Genomic DNA, 23,493 nt, shown 5'->3' with positions numbered 1-23,493 from the left:
TGGCAATGATAATCCTGCCAAACAGGCGATGGTAATGATAATCCTACCAAACAGGCGATGGTAATGATAATCTTGCCAAACAGGCGATGGCAATGATAATCCTGCCAAACAGGCGATGGCAATGATAATCCTGCCAAACAGGCGATGGCAATGATAATCCTGCCAAACAGGCGATGGCAATGATAATCCTGCCAAACAGGCGATGGCAATGATAATCCTGCCAAACAGGCGATGGCAATGATAATCCTGCCAAACAGGCGATGGCAATGATAATCCTGCCAAACAGGCGATGGTAATGATAATCCTGCCAAACAGGCGATGGCAATGATAATCCTGCCAAACAGGCGATGGTAATGATAATCTTGCCAAACAGGCGATGGCAATGATAATCCTACCAAACAGGCGATGGCAATGATAATCCTACCAAACAGGCGATGGTAATGATAATCCTACCAAACAGGCGATGGTAATGATAATCTTGCCAAACAGGCGATGGTAATGATAATCCTACCAAACAGGCGATGGTAATGATAATCCTGCCAAACAGGCGATGGTAATGATAATCCTGCCAAACAGGCGATGGTAATGATAATCCTACCAAACAGGCGATGGTAATGATAATCTTGCCAAACAGGCGATGGTAATGATAATCCTGCCAAACAGGCGATGGCAATGATAATCCTGCCAAACAGGCGATGGTAATGATAATCCTACCAAACAGGCGATGGTAATGATAATCTTGCCAAACAGGCGATGGCAATGATAATCCTGCCAAACAGGCGATGGCAATGATAATCCTGCCAAACAGGCGATGGCAATGATAATCCTGCCAAACAGGCGATGGCAATGATAATCCTGCCAAACAGGCGATGGCAATGATAATCCTGCCAAACAGGCGATGGTAATGATAATCCTGCCAAACAGGCGATGCTAATGATAATCCTGCCAAACAGGCGATGCTAATGATAATCCTGCCAAACAGGCGATGGTAATGATAATCCTGCCAAACAGGCGATGGTAATGATAATCTTGCCAAACAGGCGATGGCAATGATAATCTTGCCAAACAGGCGATGGCAATGATAATCTTGCCAAACAGGCGATGGCAATGATAATCCTGCCAAACAGGCGATGGCAATGATAATCCTGCCAAACAGGCGATGGTATTGATAATCTTGCCAAACAGGCGATGGTAATGATAATCTTGCCAAACAGGCGATGGTAATGATAATCTTGCCAAACAGGCGATTAATGATTTAGAATTTCAGTCAAAATATACATTAGGACAAACTAGGGACTACTTTCTCTAGTATTTTTTCCTTATTTGACAAAAATGCTGAGATAACGCTGTCTCTATGTGACAACTGAAAGACAGGTTCAGGTAAGTGAAACTCCCCTTAACTTCATGTAGGCCAAACATGAAAAAAACTGGATGAGGAAATGCCAAACTCTAACAAGGGGAGGTTACTGAAGACAATGTCATGTGAACTCATAGACAGTGGCTGAGCCGGCAGCAATCTGGTTATATTGGATCAGCACGGTTTAATATTAGTCATAGACAGTGGCTGAGCCGGCAGCAATCTGATTATATTGGATCAGCACGGTATAATATTAGTCATAGACAGTGGCTGAGCCGGCAGCAATCTGGTTATATTGTATCAGCACGGTTTAATATTAGTCATAGACAGTGGCTGAGCCGGCAGCAATCTGGTTATATTGTATCAGCACGGTTTAATATTAGTCATAGACAGTGGCTGAGCCGGCAGCAATCTGATTATATTGGATCAGCACGGTTTAATATTAGTCATAGACAGTGGCTGAGCCGGCAGCAATCTGGTTATATTGGATCAGCACCGTTTAATATTAGTCATAGACAGTGGCTGAGCCGGCAGCAATCTGGTTATATTGTATCAGCACGGTTTAATATTAGTCATAGACAGTGGCTGAGCCGGCAGCAATCTGATTATATTGGATCAGCACGGTTTAATATTAGTCATAGACAGTGGCTGAGCCGGCAGCAATCTGGTTATATTGTATCAGCACGGTATAATATTAGTCATAGACAGTGGCTGAGCCGGCAGCAATCTGGTTATATTGTATCAGCACGGTTTAATATTAGTCATAGACAGTGGCTGAGCCGACAGCAATCTGGTTATATTGTATCAGCACGGTTTAATATTAGTCATAGACAGTGGCTGAGCCGGCAGCAATCTTGTTATATTGTATCAGCACGGTATAATATTAGTCATAGACAGTGGCTGAGCCGGCAGCAATCTGGTTATATTGTATCAGCACGGTATAATATTAGTCATAGACAGTGGCTGAGCCGGCAGCAATCTGGTTATATTGTATCAGCACGGTTTAATATTAGTCATAGACAGTGGCTGAGCCGGCAGCAATCTGGTTATATTGTATCAGCACGGTATAATATTAGTCATAGACAGTGGCTGAGCCGGCAGCAATCTGGTTATATTGGATCAGCACCGTTTAATATTAGTCATAGACAGTGGCTGAGCCGGCAGCAATCTGGTTATATTGTATCAGCACGGTTTAATATTAGTCATAGACAGTGGCTGAGCCGGCAGCAATCTGGTTATATTGTATCAGCACGGTATAATATTAGTCATAGACAGTGGCTGAGCCGGCAGCAATCTGGTTATATTGTATCAGCACGGTATAATATTAGTCATAGACAGTGGCTGAGCCGGCAGCAATCTGGTTATATTGTATCAGCACGGTTTAATATTAGTCATAGAAAGTGGCTGAGCCGGCAGCAATCTGGTTATATTGTATCAGCACGGTTTAATATTAGTCATAGAAAGTGGCTGAGCCGGCAGCAATCTGATTATATTGTGCAGAGTTTGTTGGCTTTGTGTGGTGTGCATTAGCAGTGTGTAATGTTTGTGTATATACAGGTGCTCTGTGCTTTGCCAGCTTACTGCTTCCATGTCTTGGAGAGAGGTGAATGCTGTGATCCCTGGTAGTCCAGTGTGGTTTAAAATTCCAACATGAAGACTTTGTATTTTGGGGGGATTTAAAGGGCAGGGAGTGAGCAGTAGGATTGGGGAGAAAGCAGGAAGCTCAGCAGTCAGCCAAACGGAATGCTGCCTCAGGTTGACAGGAGGAGGAGGAAAGCCCAGGTGGAGGAAGGCAGATCAGCCTAAACCTGGATCTTGTGTAGGAGCCAGTGGTTTACAGCTTTACTGGGTGCAAAGCACAGTCCAGTGAACATAAGTAATTGAGGTTCAAACCACACACTCCCTTGTCCGACCCAGTGTCAGCCCTGCTGCTTGCCCACAGCAGGGCTAAAGAGGAAAATAATATTGCTGTCCAGAAATGCCTGTCCCCAGGCGTAGGGCAATAGGAATTCTACATGTCCAAGCTCTTCTAAAAAAGCACTAATAAACTGGTAACGCTGAGGACCATTGACACAGTCATTGACCAAGGAAACTTGCAGCAGATGAGGACTCTTACTTTCCTTTACAGCTGGAAGATGTCCTGCAGTGCTAGCAGTTTAGAATTGGCAGAAACCAGAAGGGCTCTTGTACATCCAGCTACTGTCCAGAGACCTCTGTTTTGAAGTGGTTGTGGCGAAAGTGACCTCGCCACTGGTTTTTGGAGAGGACTACTTGCCAACCCTTTTGCTCTGTGACTATGGCCCCTTTAATTTGTTTTTGCTGAGACCCTATTCGTGGCTATGCTTTCTCCTCTCCCTTCCAGTAGATCTTAAATTCTGCTTTGGTGCAACTTTTGTTAAAAATATAAGAATAAAGAAAAGGGTCCTAGTAACGCTCATGTCAATTAAACTGTGGTTGTTCGAACTCCCGAACAGTCGAAGTGGTCGCCATTCAACATTCGAACACATGGTGGCGGCTATCTTGTTCGCATGGGCTAAAACCGCGAATAGACTTCAGGGGGACTTAGCCACGAATTCCCTGGAACTATTTTCGTCATGAAATCCTCGCCGTATCGGTCGGTCCTCCAGCGGCACTTAGCCGCAAATCTATGGAACTGTTTTGGGCATGAAATCCAGGGTTCGCCTGTGCAAAAATGACTTCCATAAAATTTCTGAACCCCTTATCTGATCTGGGTGAGTTTTGAATATGTTGTTCACCCTGATCAGAGCTAATTTGTTGGGGTACTTATGGTACTTTATATAAATGTGTGTATTTGCTGCCTGGGAATAATTAAGTTAATGCATTAACTACCTTAATTATATCACGGGCAGAGGGGAGGGATTGTTTACTGTATGTGGGAGTGTCATTCATTGTTACATTGCTTTTATTGGTCTGTACAGTGTGTAATGCGGTGCTCCATCAGGCCCAGGGGTGTGCCTCTGGCCTGAGGAATTTTATATAAAGCCAACCCGTACCATTAAACTTCCAGTTCTACTCCACCCTCAATCTAGAGTCTCCTATTGGGGGGAATTGCTATATCACTACAAGGGATTGCTGTGATCATCATACTCCCTTGGATAATCACTAGCTCTTGTAAGAGCTGTTCCTGCTATGCTCTTTGAAGGAAGAGAGGTTCACCCACTGGAACCTGGAGCCTTGTCGTTGGTCCAGGGTGGGTAGGAGACAGCGAGACCCTAACCAAGCTGATGCAGTTCGTGGGGTCTGCAGTACTTATGGTGTCTGGACAAGTACTTGGAGCCCTTGGTAAGCACTAAGAGCATCCGTCGGTGGAGGTACCCAACCGGGGTACAGGAAGCTCCGTTACAGTGGTCAGTGGTTACATGGACTTGTGGCCAAAAACCAATACCTCCAGCAAGAATACAATCCAAGCAACTGAAAAACGAAATTGGGGTGCAGAAAATGGCAGCAGGTCGTCAGGACTGTGGAGTCAACAAGAATCTTTGGCCATAGCAGAAGGCAGTGTATTCACCGTGGGACTGGAGAGCTTAATATAAATGCGTGTCTGCAGGCAACAATGAAGCATTGTGGAGGTTCCTTGCACGTTTGGGGTGACATTTCTACAAATTTTGTAAAATGAATGGTTTCATGAATGCTGAGAATTACACGCAGATAATTATCCATCACTTCTGACTGGCCCCATATGTATTATAGTGTTTTGAAGGCACAGTGTGGGCACACTAATGCTGATTTGATATAGATTTTTATTCTGCTCACTCACTTAAAAATAAACACAATCATAATTTCCATTTTTAAATCCTTCTTACTTTACAGCAGTTTTAAAACCTGCCTAAAGTGTTTCCCATAAATGCATGAAGAGAGAGATCTAGGGGTGGGCGGGTGGGCGGGTGTGTGTTTTTTCTTTTTATTTTTTTTGTATACAAACTACAGATCGTGGAAATGCAGGAAATAAGTTTTTGCCTGTACACCTTGCCTGAGATATAACATATCACCAACTGGCACTCTCGCCAGTAACCTCCATCCACAAATGGACAGAACGGACTCTGAGGGTCATAATAGCAATATGGCAAGTGAGGGTATGTCGTTTAGTTTCAGGTCATTTAATCTGTTTAACATAGAACCTAGTATACTGCTCTATGATCAGTCATAGAGAGTCGTTCTAAACCAGTAGTTAGTCATAGGCTGTGTAGCGGAGCTCCCTGTACCTCGGCTGGGAACCTCCGCCAAGGACCACTTCCTAGCTGGAACAGGGGACAAACTGCAGCATTTCTGCCGACAGGCGCCGTGGCTTGACTGTGGCCCTGGAACCGCTTTCTCCTGGAGCCGAATGGGGAATTTGCTCTAGACACCCCCAGGCACTGGATGACACTCAGTCCTGGGAGCTCTAGTCCTTACAAGGACTCTCCCCGTTGAATCGTCCACACTGGAACAAGTGTTTTTGAGGAGTAGCCCTCTCCCCTCCCAGTAACCAGACGATACATAGTTCTGGGAATACAATCTGGAATGCCTTTAATGGCAGCCACAACTGGCCTTATATGCATGTCCCCATGCAAGGGGCACTCCCCCTGGACCTGAGAGTAAACCACAAAAGAAACAAATACACAGTAACATGGGCTCTCAGATCCAGGGCACTCCATACGTAATCAGATAATCCCTCCTCTGTTAAAGGATCACTATAGTGCCAGAAAAACATACTCGTTTTCCTGGCACTATAGTGCCCTGATGGTGCCCCCACCCTCAGGGACCCCCTCCCGCCGGGCTTTGGTGTGAGGAAGGGGTTAAACTTACCTCTTTCTCCAGCGCCGGGCGGGGAGCTCTCCTCCTCCTCTCCACCTCCGATCCTCCCTTTCGGCTGAATGCGCATGCGCGGCAAGAGCTGCGCGCGCATTCAGCCGGTCTCATAGGAAAGCATTTACAATGCTTTCCTATGGACGCTTGCGTGCTCTCACTGTGATTTTCACAGTGAGAATCACGCAAGCACCTCTAGTGGCTGTCGGTGAGACAGCCACTAGAGGATTTGGAGGCTGGATTAACCCTATTATAAACATAGCAGTTTCTCTGAAACTGCTATGTTTATAATAAAAAGGGTTAATCCTAGAGGGACCTGGCACCCAAACCACTTCATTAAGCTGAAGTGGTCTGGGTGGCTAGAGTGGTCCTTTAAACCAAACAAACACATCCAACACTTTAAACAGATAAATAATGTGGTGGAAGAACACTTTTATCTTGATAGATCGTGATAGTAGCCTTCTCCAGGAATATCCCAGACTATATTCCTTTCTATATGGTATAAAAATAGAACTGTGACGTGAGCAATCTCGCCACATTGCATTGGAGAAGCCTGGTTGCCCGCCTGCTGCCTTTGGACTATGGACCAGACTTTAAAATACTTTATTTACCCTGCAGAAAGGCTTATTCGTGCCTTTCTGCCGGGGTGTTCGGTAGATTTTATCTACTGAACAAACTGCCGAAGGAGCGACCACCTGGGAGCTGGAGTGTGCCGCCAATTTACCTCCCTGAAGCTAACCGCAGCTTAATTGACAAATACAGGGTGGTCTTTGTTCGTTTACCGAACACGTGGCGGCGGCCATTTTAAAAGACCCGAGCAGCCAGCGGTGTTCAGCGCTTACACCATGGATCTAAAAACTGACACTTATTTGCACGAACACCACTGAGCCGTCCGCCTCCTGGTTCTTATTCGTACCAATTGAACCGAACACAGGTTCATCCGGTATTTTATGTTATGTGAATGTGTTAACCCAGATAGCTATGCCATGGAGCCCATTTGTGTAGTTAAAGACTTTGGCTCCATGGCAATTGAACTGTGTGAATAGGATCTGAGCGCTATTCGGTAGTTTTGTGCGCTCAGATCCCAGCTATCTGGGGATATGTGACATGTCTGTGTTTTATGTATAAAATGTGACTTTGTGTATTTTAATGCTTTGTGCTTACCACGTGCTTAATGGAGTCTTGCCTCTGTCCTGGGAGATAATTGAATTACTTCTCAATTATCTCCAAGGCAGAAGGGAGGAAGCCAGGATGCATTGTGGGAAAGTATTGTGACTGTATGTCCTAAACTGATACCTGTCTGTCTTATGTTACAGTCTCCCATTTGGTCCCCTAGGGGAGTGTCCACCAAGTGGGAGACCTGCATAAATACTGGGCGGGTAGCCTGGTAATAAACCAGACCACTGCTTGACCCTCAACAAGGAGCCTTGTCTCGTTCTTGGGGGGGATTTACTGTATGCTGTTAGACTGATTGCCAGGAGTGTAAGCTGATTGTCTTCTTTTCCTCTTCGTCTGCTAGCAGCTATTTGTGTGGTTCCAGTTCGGGAGTTGGAGTGCTATTTGGTATCCAGTTTGGGACTTTGGTGTTCTGCAGTAGCTGTGCCTGTATCTCTGGAAGGGGAAGATCTCCTAAACGGCGGTTTAACCCCTTTATGCCTGGGGGTGCCGTTACAAGAACATATATATGTTTTTATTTGTAGATCTACAGCCACACTCTCCAATATACTTAATCCCTCCTCTGTGCCTGGGAGATTTTTGGATCAGGAACTGTAGTAATCTAATCCAATTAGCTCCAAACACAGAAAAAAAAACATTTGTTTCCAAAACACCCCAAAAGTACCCTAAAAATACCCTAAAAAGGGTACCCTAAAAAGTTGCGTCCCCTGATGGCACTGATCTGGGTGGCCAACATATCCAAAAATCACCCAGATCCGTTCAGGGGTTCAGGAATTATCTGGAATTAATTTGTTCGTTCTAGTTCGGTAGTTTAAAAACGAACAAACTACCGAACTTAGTCAGTAGTCTTACCCTGAAGCTTGTTCGTGGGAATGTTTCCCTCAAGCAGTGTCTTTCTAAGTGTTGTCGAACCGAACGCAGGCGATGATGGAAGTCCAGCGGTGTTGGGAGTTTCAGTATACGAAAATGGTTCCATGAACTCAACGAACTAACACCGCCTGCCTGCTTTCATGCGAACAAGATGGCCGCCACCTTGTGGTCGTCCATAGGAATTGCAGCCACCCAGAAGAACACTTAGAACACTTCGGTGGAAATTGTTACAAAGTAGCAATTAGGCCTAACAAGTACCCGAACCATATAGTCCAAATACACGAATGGAGACTTTTATATCATATTTTACAAGGTCGATAGTCTGTGGGCAGGAGGCTGGCAAGCAGGCTCCTCCAGGAACTTGTGGCAAACTCACTTGAAAAGGGGAACTTGTCAGTTTTATATAAACCGTATATTCTGGAAATAGCTTGCTAAACCAGGGACACGACTTCCCCAATTAATTTTATTCTCTGATTTCAACACATGTTTTTAGACAGTGCTAAAGATAGGATGAAAAATAGTTTATATACGGTCTGTGACATGTCTTGGACGTAGCAACCCGATACTGGTCTGTGCGTGCACACGCTGTGACTATGGCCCCTTTAATTTGTTTTGTCTGAGACCCTATTTGTGGCTATGCTTTCTCCTCTCCCTTGCAGTAGATCAGAAATTCTGCCTTGGTGCCACCTTTGTTAAAAATATAAGAATAAAGAAAAGTGTGCACTCATAGGTCTTCCTAGTAATGCTCATGTCAATTAAACTGTGAACAGCTTTCCCTCCCCTCACCCTGATTCCTCTCCTGAAACTGTCATAAAAACAAAACCACTATGCCCTTAATGAAGACTATACTGGCATCCTACTTTTCTATCCTATCCTTGCCTTTTGTGTCACATTACCCCACTCCCTCTAACATGTAAGCTCATTGAGCAGGGTCCTTGTAGCGGAATGGACATGTGCAAGTTACTTTTATTTCCTTCTCTTCCCCCATGTTATTTTGTGTGTTTTGCCGGTTATTCCGCGTGGTTCTTCTTTGGCCGTTCGTGAAAATTAATGCGAACAGAATCCATTCGTCTCCCAAACAAGGACCACCATTGTACCCCTTTAGAATGTTGGTACAAACCACTTAAGTGTGAAACGGCAAGGGAAACAGTTAATGAATGCTCTCCTGGGTGGTATAACCGAACATGTGGCTTGGAGAAGGGCGGCCATCTTGTTTCCCGAACGAGGGTAGCCTTACTTGGTCGTCGAGTGCCTGGAACTGTTTTCGGCTTGGCACTCACGCGAACACCGGTAAACTGTCGACCGCTGCCCGTTCCAGTTTCCCGGCCACCTACACGAAACGCGTTCTGGAGCTATAAAGTTCAGAAAAAGGGGAGAATTCGTATCATGAAAGCACGAGATTCCCGTGTATGGTTTTCGCACAGGAACCTCACGAACAGAGACAGGCCAGGGCACCTATTTTCTTGGAACTATTTTTGGCTACCACCTTGTGTCTGGCCGGTCAAATCTTCCACACGATGCGGTTCATAGAAACATAGAATGTGACGGCAGATAAGAACCGTTCGGCACATCTAGTCTGCCCAATTTTCTAAATACTTTCATTAGTCCCTGGCCTTATCTTATAGTTAGAATAGGCTTATGCCTATCCCACGCATGCTTAAACTCCTTTACTGTGTTAACCTCTACCACTTCAGCTGGAAGGCTATTCCATGCATCCACTACCCACTCAGTAAAGTAATACTTCCTGATATTAATTTTAAACCTTTGTCCCTCTAATTTAAGACTATGTCCTCTTGTTGTGGTAGTTTTTCTTCTTTTAAATATAGTCACCTCCTTTACTGTGTTGATTCCCTTTATGTATTTAAATGTTTCTATCATATCCCCCCTGTCTCGTCTTTCCTCCAAACTATACATGTTAAGATCCTTTAACCTTTCCTGGTAAGTTTTATCCTGCAATCCATGAACCAGTTTAATAGTCCTTCTCTGAACTCTCTCTAAGGTATCAATATCCTTCTGAAGATACGGTCTCCAGTACTGCGTACAATACTCCAAGTTAGTGTTCTGTACAATGGCATGAGCACTCCCCTCTTTCTACTGCTAATACCTCTCCCTATACAACCAAGCATTCTGCTAGCATTTCTTGCTGCTCTATTACATTGTCTGCCTACCTTTAAGTGATCAGAAATAATCACCCCTAAATGATTCTTGGATATGTTGGTCACTTAAATCGGGGCTATCAGGGAATGTACTTTTTGTGGGGTTCCTGAGTATGGTTGGGGGACTTTTGGGGTATGGGAAATTTTGGGGAATTTTTTGTGCTTGAGAGATAACTAAATTAGAGGAGTTTACAGAGGTAACTATCTCTCAGGCGCAACATTTCCTGGGAACCCTTGCATTTTCTGCCTGTGAAACCCCTTGCATGGGAGATGGCATAACAGCTGTGTATGTGACAATAAAAAGCAGTTATACCCCCAGAGTGGAGTGTCGTCCTGTTGCTGGGTTGGAGATTCCTGGATTATCTTACTGTGTTTGGCTGTTCCGTTGGATTGTGTTGCTTGTTCCTGAGTATATCTTGGAGTGCCCAGCGGAGGAGAGTCCTTGCTAGGACTAGGGCTCCGCTACATTGGTTGGCAGCGGTGGGATCCAGAGCTCACAGAGGAACAAGTACCAGTGGATTTAGCCATGCCAGATGGACCGTGGATGGAGAGGCAACAGGGATATCGGCGAGCAGCAAGAAAAATGCTACCCTCGTTGCTGAAGTGATTGCGGAATATCGAATTGGTTCGGCTCCCGAACGGAGCGGTTCAGGACACAAACTAGAACCATCAGAGTTCCAAAGGGAGTTACAGTTTTGGTTGTCCTTTTATGGGGAAAACCAGTCTATAGACATTATTTCACGAACCATGTCGGAGGTCCAGGAGTTCGTGCTCAGGCAAATGGATCAACAAACTCCCAAAAGAACCCAACCAGTGACAGTGGTAAAAGAGGGTAAGGCCAAAATACCCTATAATGCATTTAAAAACTATGTAGAGGCAGAGAAAGATATTGATGCATTCCTCCAGGATTTTGAAAGAAAATGTCCCCTACACAAAATTGATGTTGATGACTGGGTCCCCCTGTTGGTGAGCAGACTGTCAGGAAGAGCAGCGGAAGCTTACCGCACTCTTCCAGAAGATGAAATTAGGGATTATGGCTGGGTAAAGGAAGTGATACTCTCCAGGTATGCCATCACACCAGAGGCATACCGCAGGCAGCTCAGAGAACTGAAAAAAGCCAGTAAAGATTAAAATGCCGAACGGGCCTGACTATTACACCAGGCAGCCCTGGGGTGGGTGAAAGCCCACAAAGCAAGCACCATGGAGGACTTGTTAAAGTTGGTGCTACTGGAGCAGTTTTTTTAATGGGTTGGCTCCAGATATACAGGAGTGGATGAGAGACCCCACTGCTACCACAGAAGCCGCAAGGCGAGTGGATAAATATTTGGAAAGATGGGGCATATGCGCAGGGATTGCCCCGAGACCGGGGGCCATGGATCTGCCCGGGGCCTCCACCCACCAGAACCGCAGCCCACTATCAGGCAGAGCCTCCAGCCCAATATGCCGCCTCTGCACCAGCCGTAGAGCACTGGGAAGTTCTGCATAAAGCGCACCCCCTTGAGGCGGACGCAGATAACCGCCAACATCCTCGGCAGGGAAGGAGGTAAGATTAAGGCAGTGGCCAACCGCAAGGACGAAGACGCAGGTGTTGGCTTTCCTAGGAACGGCAGGGTACTATAGGAAGTTTGTGCCCAATTATAGCGTCCTGGCCAAACCCCTTACCGACCCGTAAGAATCTTCCTTGCCAAGTAGTCTGGTCCCTGGAGTGTGAGCAGGCATTCCAACAGTTAAAACAAGCACTTGTAAATGCCCCTGTCTTGGCCGCCGCCAATCTAACTAAACGCTTTCTCGTCCATACAGACACTTCATTGTTTCGATTGGGAGCAGTACTGAGCCAAGTCGGGCCCGATGGCGGAGGGACATCCCGTGGCTTACATCAGTCGCAAGTTGTTACCTCAAGAAGGAATGCGTGGTCGTGGTGTGGGCACTGTAAAAGTTGCAACCTTATTTATACGGACAGCCCTTCTCTTTGCTCACGGATCACAACCTGTTGGTCTGGTTAAACCGGGTGGTGGAAAACAACGTTGGGCTGCTGCGCTGGAGTTTAGCGCCGCAGCCTTTTGACTTCACTATACCTTACCGGCCCGGGAAAGAAAATGGAAATGCTGACTGGTTGTTGAGACACAGAATTGGAAAAATGATCCGTGCGCACACCCGGCCATCCCCAAGCCGATCCCTAGAGGATCAGACCGTGTATGCCGGCTTGTGGTTACAGGGGAACAGTGTAGCGGAATGGACATGTGCAAGTTACTTTTATTTCCCTAAATTGGCTGTCCATATCTTCCCCCCTGTTATTTCATGTGGTTCTTCTTTGGCCGTTCAGGAAACTTCATACGAACAGAATCCATTAGTCTCCCGAACAAGGACAACCCCTTTACCCCGTTACAATGTTAGCGCCAATCACTTAAGTGTGAAACCGAAAGGGAAACAATTAATGAATGCTCTCCTGGGTGGCCACCATTTCGTAAGCGCTATAGACTAGTTTTTTTTTGGTGTAAAAGCCATGTATGTGACAGTAAAAAGCAGTTATACCCCCAGAGCTGAGTGTTGTCCAGTTGCTGGGTATGAGGTGGTAGATTCCTGGATTATTTTACTGTGTTTGGCTTTTCCATTGGATTGTGTTGCCTATTCCTGAGTATATCTTGGAGTACCCAGCGGAGGAGAGTCCTTGCTAGGGCTTGGGCTCCGCTACAGTGCTCAACCTCTCTGTTCCTGTCCAACTCGTCTGGTTAAAATTACTTGTCTGTTAGTCCACCCATTGTACAGCCCTACTGAACTTGTTGACACTTTATAAATAATATAATATTCAATATTCTTGAGAAAGACCCAATTGGGTCAAAACGTTGAATAAGTACAGATGGTATTAGAAATGTTATTTATTTTTATTTATAAAATATTTTACCAGGAAAGATACATTGAGATTTCTCTCGTTTTCAAGTATGTCCTGGGTCCACAAATCATTGCCACAAGTGTTACTAAGAGGACCTACAAGTGCACCTTTTTATGTATTCTTGTATATAGGGCCAAGATCATGTGAGATTTTCAGATCTAAACTGACCAGGAATGGAAGGCAGCAGTTGTGGTGGATGTGGCAATACCCAGTGACTATAACTTTAGGAAGAAGGAACAAGAGAAGATAGTCAAATACCAAGTACTGAAAGAAGAGCTAGAAAGGATGTGGAAAGTGAAGGCAGTAGTAGTCCCAGTTGTGATAGGAACACTCGGGGCTGTGACTCCCAAGTTGGGGGAAATGGCTTCAGCAGATTTCAGGTGGGACATCTGATATCGCTGTCCAGAAGAGTGCAGTTCTAGGAACAGCTAAGATACTGCGCAGAACCCTCAAACTCCCAGGCCTCTGGTAGAGGACCCGAGAATGAGGAATAAAATATACCACCCAGGAGAGGGTGAGAAAATCAATTCTATATAACAATGAAAAAACAGGAAATAAAGTGTGCCCAAACACCTTCATCTAATGCCATAAATGGAATTTATTAATTTTTTCCAACAATAATTGTCTGTAGTGTTGACATTTTAATGCAGGAGTATGTTTGCTTGTAGTGTTTGTGTTTGCTTGTAGTGTTTGTGTTTGCTTGTAGTGTTTGTGTTTGCTTGTAGTGTTTGTGTTTGCTTGTAGTGTTTGTGTTTGTATGCATGGGTGTATTTGTATGTAGTATTTGTATGTATGGGTGTATTTGTATGTAGTTTTGGTGTTTTAATGTAGTGGTGTGTGTGTGCGTGCAGATTGTTGGTATTTGAATGTAGTGATGTGTTTGTATACTGTTTTTTTTTGTTAAACAAATACACCCCTGCATTCAAAGACAGTGTTGGCATTTGAATGCAGGGGTATGTCTGCTTAAAGTGTTTGTATGCAGGGGTGTGTTTGTTTGTATGTAGGGGGGTGTATCTGTATGTAGTGTTTGTATTCATGTGTGTATTTGTATGTAGCATTTGTGTTTGTATGTAGGGGGTGTAGTTTCGGTATGCATGGGTGTATTTGTATGTAGGGGGTGTAGTGTCAGTATGCAGGGGTGTATTTGTATGTAGGGGGTGTAGTGTCAGTATGCAGGGGTGTATTTGTATGTAGGGGTGTATTTGTATGTAGGGGGTGTAGTGTCAGTATGCAGGGGTGTATTTGTATGTAGGGGGTGTAGTGTCGGTATGCAGGGGTGTAGTGTCGGTATGCAGGGGTGTATTTGTATGTAGGGGTGTATTTGTATGTAGGGGGTGTAGTGTCAGTATGCAGGGGTGTATTTGTATGTAGGGGGTGTAGTGTCAGTATGCAGGGGTGTATTTGTATGCAGGGGTGTATTTGTATGTAGGGGGTGTATTTGTATGCAGGGGTTTGTTTGTATGTAGGGGGTGCATCTGTGTGTATTTGTATGTAGTGTTTGTGTTTGTATGCAGGGGTGTATTTGTAGGGGGTGTAGTGTCAGTATGCATGGATGTATTTGTATGTAGTGTTTGTATGCAGGGGTGTATTTGTATGTAGTGTTTGTGTGTGTGTGTGTGTGTGTTTGTGCATTGTTGGTATTTGAATGTAGGCATGTGTTTGTGTTCAGTTTTTTTTCAAACAAATACACCCCTGCAATCACAGACAGTGTTGGCATTTGAATGCAGGGATGTATCCATTGCCACACACACTCAAATACACAACACCCAGCTATTCAATAACACTTTTACATACACACACACACACATATATGTACATATACAGATATACCCACACACTGACACAGATACGCATTTACAAATATACACCCATGCAGGCACACACATATAAGTAGCAATTAATCACCTTGTTTCTTTAACTTTTGTGTACAGAAGGGTGGCTTCCCTGGGGTCCCGTGGGAGCTGGCTGGCCATGGCTGATGGGAGTCTGTATGTGCCTGCTCCTGCCTCACCGCATGGCTTTCAGCAAGCTGGGAGAAATACTGTCTGACCTGAATTAACTTCCTCCTGCCGGTCGAGGGAGAAACTAACACTGTGATTGGCGCCCGATCCGCCACAGGGACCAACCTGTGCCCCTAATGTAAGAGCCCTCCTGAGTCCCACAGCCGACCCGATGGAGCTCAGTCACTCCCAAATTCTACACTGGCATTACTGCTTTCTATTGCCACACGCCATATTTGTGGAATCCGCAGACTGTTTCACAGTCCTGAGTTAAAGGGTTACTCCAGCAAATAATACATTGTCAGAGTAACCCTTAATGGAATGCTCCCCCATATATAAAGCATTTATAGAGCCAAGTTCTCCCTGCAACACTTGCAGAGAGAGAGGACAGCGGATGGAGGGGAGGACAGATGCCTAATATGCACAGTATTGACATTAGACCTCTCCATAGAGCTGCTTTTCCCCTCTGGGCTGCCTAATCAAAATTCGGAGCTGGCTAATAATAATGCCACAGCTGGAAACTGAAAAGCTGCACATACAGACTCCACACACCATTCGCACTCATGGTGCATGGAGTAACCCTTTAATTATTGCAAAAACTTCATGTATGCGTGAGTCTGTCTAGCTACAGTTTAACGACCATAGAAAGTAGTTTCTCACATTCTGAGAGTCCTTTAGGTGCCAAGTGTGCTTGCATGTGTTTTGCAATGAGGATGGTCTTCTGTCTGGCCAGTTTGCCATAAATGTTGCTGTGATGGTTGTCTTTCTGCATGTTTCTCTTGTCTCCACACCTGATCTCGCCCAGAGTGAACATTGGGTTATTAGTCACCTCTAATTCCAAAACTCTTCTCCAATTGCTTATTTTAGTTGATGTCCTCCATGCTTGACTCTCCCTTCTTCTTACAGGTTCTTGGTTCAGTGAAGAATAAAATTGAAGCCTTTGCTGCATCTCAGGATGATTTCCCCACTTTACTCTTCAAAGCCAAGAAGTACCTGATTGCTCGAGGGAAGCTGGACTGGTGTGAGAGCCAGAGCTCGGTTCCTGCCTTGCGCCGGTCCGACACCCTGGGTAATCTCTAATCTCCATCGTTTCCAATAATCTGGTTCTGTAGCACAGATTCCTCTCTCCACCAGAGACACATGGCAGTATGCACCTACTCAGACCAGCACCGGCTGCTTTCTGCTCTGTCCCCTTACCTCTGCATTTTGAAGCTTGTTCTCACAGAAGCTCTGCTTGTGAGATGTTTGTTAAACTCACACCTATTCTCTCCCCCCTTCCGCATACTGCCTGTAAAGCTGACTACCCTCATCCCCCAACTGACACACATCTCCCGTCTCAGTGAAGTGGTTTGGGTGCCCCTGTAGTTTTAACTCTGTGACTGCCTATGTCCTCTAGATTTCCAGTTTGCTGAGATCATAGTGATTGGATTGGCTGAGATCATCAAGAATGATGACTGGATTGACTGAGATCATTACGATTGGTGATCTTGCCCAAATAGGTGGGCTAGCTGTGACGAGGGACAAAAGATAAGTATACAAATATGTAGACAGTATAGTACAAAGACATTTACCAGTGGGGGGCGCCACAGTCACAAATCGTGCGTATATTTACCATATATATTGCATGGTGATCATATAAAAAGAGGAATAAAAAACATACATAGTGAAGTATTTAATGACCTAAAATATCTAAAACAACAGTAAAAATATACAGAGCAGAGCAGAGATACCTGTCAATACCTGTCAACACCTCCCTAAAAGACTCCATCATCTCCTTGCCTGGCTGATTACTTCAAGAGGCATCGACATTGGAACTATATTACCAGGGATTTTTAAACCCATGAGAGGTTGACTAGCGTTTTTGCACAACTAGACATAAGTCTCTTTGTGCCACCTTCTTTGTGAGTGTATATTTTTACTGTTGTTTTAGATATTTTATGTCATTAAATACTTCACTATGTATGTTTTTTATTCCTCTTTTTATATGATCACCATGCAATATATATGGTAAATATACGCACGATTTGTGATTGTGGCGCCCCCCACTGGTATATGTCTTTGTACTATACTGTCTACATATTTGTATAACGTTTTTGGGGATTGGAAGTGATCCCTTATTGGGAGTGGCTGTCCTGCACTTTCTTTGCACTTTATCCCTTATACCGTTTTGATACAAAAGATAAGTAAACTCGCCTTTCTCCTTCACACGGGAGGGGGGTGTACCTTAACTAGTTGGCAGACAACTATAGCATTAGGAACACATGTTTGTATATTTAATGTTATAGTGTACCTTTACTGCTGACCCCCAGTCCCCACTGACTGCATGTAATGTTACATAGAAACATAGAATGTGACGGCAGAAAAGAACCATTCGGCCCATCTAGTCTGCCCAATTTTCTAAATACTTTCATTAGTCCCTGGCATTATCTTATAGTTAGGATAGCCTTATGCCTATCCCACGCATGCTTAAACTCCTTTACTGTGTTAACCTCTACCACTTCAGCTGGAAGGCTATTCCATGCATCCACTACCCTCTCAGTAAAGTAATACTTCCTGATATTATTTTTAAACCTTTGTCCCTCTAATTTTAGACTATGTCCTCTTGTTGTGGTAGTTTTTCTTCTTTTAAATATAGTCTCCTCCTTTACTGTGTTGATTCCCTTTATGTATTTAAATGTTTCTATCATATCCCCCCTGTCTCGTCTTTCCTCCAAGCTATACATGTTAAGATCCTTTAACCTTTCCTGGTAAGTTTTATCCTGCAATCCATGAACCAGTTTAGTAGCCCTTCTTTGAACTCTCTCTAAGGTATCAATATCCTTCTGAAGATATGGTCTCCAGTACTGTGTACAGTACTCCAAGTGAGGTCTCACCAGTGTTCTGTACAATGGCATGAGCACTTCCCTCTTTCTACTGCTAATACCTCTCCCTATACAACCCAGCATTCTGCTAGCATTTCCTGCTGCTCTATTACATTGTCTGCCTACCTTTAAGTCCTCAGAAATAATCACCCCTAAATCCCTTTCCTCAGATGTTGAGGTTAGGACTCTATCAAATATTCTGTACTCTGCCCTTGGGTTTTTACGTCCAAGATGCATTATCTTGCACTTATCCACATTAAATGTCAGTTGCACAACTCTGACCATTTTTCTAGTTTACCTAAATCATTTTCCATTTGGCTTATCCCTCCTGGAACATCAACCCTGTTACATATCTTAGTATCATCCGCAAAAAGACACACCTTACCATCAAGACCTTCTGCAATATCACTAATAAAAATATTAAAGAGAATGGGTCCAAGTACAGATCCCTGAGGTACCCCACTGGTGACAAGCCCAAGCTTCGAATATACTCCATTGACTACAACCCTCTGTTGCCTGTCACTCAGCCACTGCCTTACCCATTCAACAATATTGGAATCCAAACTCAAAGATTGTAGTTTATTGATAAGCCTTTTATGTGCAACAGTGTCAAAAGCCTTACTGAAATCTAGGTAAGCAATGTCTACTGCACCACCCTGATCTATAATTTTAGTTACCCAATCAAAAAAATCAATAAGATTAGTTTGGCATGATCTCCCTGAAGTAAACCCATGTTGCCGCTGATCTTGAAATCCATGTGTTTTTAGATGTTCAACAATCCTATCCTTTAACATGGTTTCCATCACTTTCCCCACTACTGAAGTAAGGCTTACTGGCCTATAGTTGCCCGACTCCTCCCTATTACCTTTCTTGTGAATGGGCACAACATTCGCTAACTTCCAATCTTCTGGGACTACTCCTGTTATCAATGATTGGTTAAATAAATCTGTTAATGGTTTTGCTAGTACACCACTAAGCTCCTTTAATAGCTTTGGGTGTATTCCATCAGGTCCCATTGACTTATTTGTCTTTACTTTTGACAGTTGAAATAGAACCTCTTCCTCTGTAAAGTCACGTGTAATAAATGACTCATTTATCCTTTTTTTTAACGGAGGTCCCTTTCCTTCATTTTCATCTGTAAATACCGAACAAAAATATTCATTGAGGCAGTCAGCTAGACCTTTATCCTCATCTACATACCTTCCTTCTTTTGTTTTTAATCTAACTAATCCTTGTTTTACTTTTCTTTTCTCATTTATGTATCTAAAAAAAGTTTTGTCCCCCTTTTTTTTACTGACTGCTATTTTCTCTTCTGTGTGTGATTTGGAAGCTCTTATAACTTGCTTATAGCCTCTTTCTGCCTAATCTTATAGGTCATTCTGTCTTCCTCACCTTGTTTTTTTTATAATTACTAAATGCTAACTTTTTGTTTTTTACTATTTTGGCCACATCTGCGGAGTACCACAGTGGTTTCTTGAATTTTTTGCTTTTACTGACAAGCCTAATGTTGTGTTAAATCACGATGCCTCTGCCTTTTTTTTTTTTTTTTTTTGACAATAACGAACTTTTTTTATGTTTCCACAGTAAAAAGTCGCAAACCGTCCATAGGGGAATTAATTCTCCGTCACACCAACAGCCCCACACGTGCCCGGCAAGCTGCCCAGATGGCGTTTCAGCATGTGCGAGATGGGCAAGTTCTCCACGCTCTGTCAGGAACCTCCATATTTAAGAGTTCAGCTGAAAAACAGAACGAGGCCCTGCGAGTGAAGAATGCCGTGTACTGTTCGGTTATATTTACTGAATTCATGAAAGAACTGGCAGCCATAGCCCAGGAACATGCAGTCACCTCCCCATATCTGCTGGCAGAAACTGAAGAGTGACACAATCCTTCTCCATCTATGGTCCCTAAACACACTCAGGGGAATGGAATCCAGCCATTCCTTGTATCTCCTGTAGATGAAAGGTGCCCTGTAGAGGGCAGTCATTGACTTGAGTTCTTCGGAATGTACAGACTTGTTGGAGACAGCACTTTTCATGGGTTTTCTAAGAAAAACCATTAACCATGGAAGGTGGATCAATTATCGTCCGTTGTCTTTTCTAGATTTTTATGGAGTCGGTTAACTACTGATCCTTATTTTGGATCCTTATTTTTTTCCTTCAGACTTTGTGAGGAAAAGAAATTTGATTTTATGTTCCCAGAGTCCACCATTCAAACTAGGGGGTCCAACCCCTAAATGATGGACAGATACCTGGGGCTCCCTCTTTCTGCACCCCTGTTTAATGTCTTGTTGATTGGCCCACTCACTGCCTCCACCCGGGTCTTTTTACAGGGTTCCTTCTTAAGACATTAGAGGAACCATGTGGGATCATAAGTGGGTTTTTAACTTATCTGAGCAGGAATGTGTTGAATTGTCTAGATGAAGCAGTTTTTGTGTATGTATATATCTGTATGTACTTGTAGATATATATACATATATATATTTATATAGAATCTCTCACACATACTGCACCACATCTTGTCCAAACATTGCGTACACATTTGGGGTTCTAGGGTGACCCCAAAACAATCTACTGGCAATTAGCAGGAGTAAAACGGAGTGGACGCTTGCCCAGTAAAATTGTGTGGTCCTTGTCCATTGGCAGAATTTAGGGTGAGAGTGGTCCTAGCCCACTGATTACGTCAGGGCTGAAATGACCAATGATTTTGAACTGCCTCCTCTGGAGTAATTGGTTTTAACCCCTCCCTGTCCTCTCCCCTTCAGACCTTTTATCATTTTATTTGTAAATCTTTTGATTTCTCAGGCAGCCATGTATTCTATTGGGTGTCTTAGTGTTTGTTAGTGTGCTAAGGTAGTTTATTTACTACAATCCATTTTCCTATTAGAGGTTCACATGAGAATACTGGCCATTTACTTACCATCACTAAATGACTACATGGGTAGCCCCCCGCTGTAATGCATAATGTCCCCTACCACCACATACAGCCAACAACACCCCTGCGCTTACGAATACAGCCCCCACGCTGTAATACATACAGCCAAAAAACCCCGCTTCAAAACACATTGCCATCCCCAGCTCTCGCTCACAGGCATGAGCCCCCGCCTCTTCCCCCACAGCTTTAGCAAAAAAAACTGCAAACACAGTCCTTAACACCTCTATGTACATTGTGTTTGAATATGGCTGCCATAGACCAAGTGTGGGTCCACTTAGAGCGCAGTGTATTATAATAATTATTATTGTACTTTGTTACATCTGAATCAAATGCCATTTAATCCAAACCTGTCAGACTCATTATTAAGTGAGACTCCACAGGTAATCACAGACCACCGTGAAATACCGCCAGATGTCGCCTGTCTGCGAGGTGGTTTTAGCTGTTTTTTTGGTATACATGTAATTAACCTCCTTATTCTGCAGACACTCTGATTTTATGTTAAACTTCTGTAGTATGCTTTATATTTTACTTTTCGACTTGTCTAAGCATCGTCCATAACGGCAGTGATCCAGAATGCAATCCTTGTAATCTCAGCTGAAATGAAACCTGTACTGTACAGCGGAATGAATTCTAATAGAACGCCTTGCAGTAAAGCCATTAAATAGAGTGCGCTCACACCTTCAGAGGCTATTTTCACCCTAATTTGGAATTGTGCTATTTTCATTGAACTTGTTTTAGATCTTTTTTTTATCCTTTTAATCCCGAGTATTTTGCTTGTCGAGCAGAGCTATTGTATCCTTATTGTGTCTGTATATGAGTTTGTGTAAATCCGTGCAGTGTGTGTGTGCGATATCGGGGTGCAGTATATGTACTGGAGGATGTTTCGCGTTATTTGGCTCCGGCGGGTCCCTTTCCCACCAAAACACTCCTTACGTTGAGCCTCCACGTTTATTACTCCTCTGCATTAATTTATTTAGCTGGAAGCGTGTATGTTCTGGCTGTGAATATTTATACGGATTTAGAGGAAAAAGCAGCTATACGAATAGGCAAAACACCCTTATCTCAGTTTTCTATATTATTATAAAAACCTTAACATTGCTGCTTATTGTAATTACACTAAACCGGTCGCTATAATTCATTATGGGAAATGTGCCATTATAAGCAATTGCTCTATTGTCTCTCATATTCCCCCCAATATAAGGACCTTTGGAAACTGTGTGTTGAGGAGGGTTATTGTGGTATTTTTTGTTTGTGTGTGTGTTGAATGTTTGTACATTTTAGATGTATATGAGATTATGTATATATAATCGTGCAATGGCGGGCATTCCGCACAATGTTTATTGGGCATGTCCCAAATTTTTGCACATCTGTTATTTTATTATATATTTTTATTATGTTGTGTTTCCTGAATTGCCAAATTGCGTAGTAAGTGAGATTTGACCAGATTGCCACGTCTAAACATAACAAAACCAATCATCTTCTGATTCTCTCCGCATTGCTGCTTATCTGCACGCATATTAAAATATTACTTTTATCGTGATTGTGAAAAAGGGAATTTAATTACAATCCTGTGAGTCTATTACTGTTTTGAGTGTGGGGATCTGGGGTCCGTTCTACTGCTAGGATACAAATAATTGCAAAGGCCACCTGGTTTTTGTCTCCTAATCTTTGACTTTTTGTTATCTATTTGGCAGTACATTGAAATCTTTATTTAGTTTTTTTTCTCTGACATTGGAATTGGGCTTTGACCTAATAGTCTAAATTCTACACCAAAAGAATTGATTTTAATAAGAAAATCTCCAATCCAATGTTGCCTTCCACAATCATGGCTGCCGGCGCGGTGCTGGCGTTACGGAGTGCAGTGATTTTCAGTGCAGCCCATGCGCTATGTCTGCAGCTTCGTCCAATCATTGTGAGGATGTTGAGTGAAAACAATGCCGACAGCAAATAAAAATTGTCAAACAATTCCCGGTGTCTGGGTTTTCTTCTTTCCCTTTGATAAAAAAATTACACAAATTGCAAAGAATCAGATGTCCTGTTATCTACACTATTTAACAGGGAAATGCCACTGCCAGGGTTTCTAGATTGTGTTTATATCTATTGTATTTATATCTACTGCCTGGCACCCCGACCGGGTACCTCCGTCAATCGCTGCTTCCTAGTACTGGCGAGTACCATAAGCACTTCACTGGAACACTATAACGACCGTAAACCCCACAAACCGCCGCAGCTTGGTTGGGGTCTCTCTGTCCTCCACCCACCCTGGACCCAAGACCAGGATCCAGCTTCCAGTCGTAGACCTCTCCTAGCTCAGAGAGCATAGCAGGAACAGCTCTTACAAGAGCTTAGTGATTATACTCTGGGGAGAATAGTGATTATAGCAATCCCCAGAGTGTTGGTAGTTCTCCAATCCCCCAAACATGAGCCAAGACTTCATGAAGGTGC

The 23,493-nt window shown here is 43.7% G+C and overlaps 1 protein-coding gene across 1 annotated transcript in view; it reads left to right on the top strand.

Moving 5' to 3' along the window:
• Positions 1-23,013, top strand: part of FHIP1B (FHF complex subunit HOOK interacting protein 1B) — a 76,961-nt gene extending 53,948 nt beyond the window's left edge. Inside the window, exons 12-13 of the mRNA XM_063433284.1 lie at positions 16,162-16,324; positions 19,701-23,013. Coding sequence (XP_063289354.1) covers positions 16,162-16,324; positions 19,701-19,996 — 459 coding nt within the window. The 3' untranslated portion in view covers positions 19,997-23,013. The remainder of the gene's footprint in view (positions 1-16,161; positions 16,325-19,700) is intronic.
• The last annotated feature ends 480 nt before the right edge of the window (positions 23,014-23,493 follow it).

Source organism: Pelobates fuscus, chromosome 1 (genome assembly GCF_036172605.1).
Source record: "Pelobates fuscus isolate aPelFus1 chromosome 1, aPelFus1.pri, whole genome shotgun sequence".
Taxonomy (NCBI): Eukaryota; Metazoa; Chordata; class Amphibia; order Anura; family Pelobatidae; genus Pelobates; species Pelobates fuscus.
The sequence above is the reverse complement of the archived record's forward strand: the minus strand, read 5'-3'. Positions and strand labels throughout refer to the sequence as shown.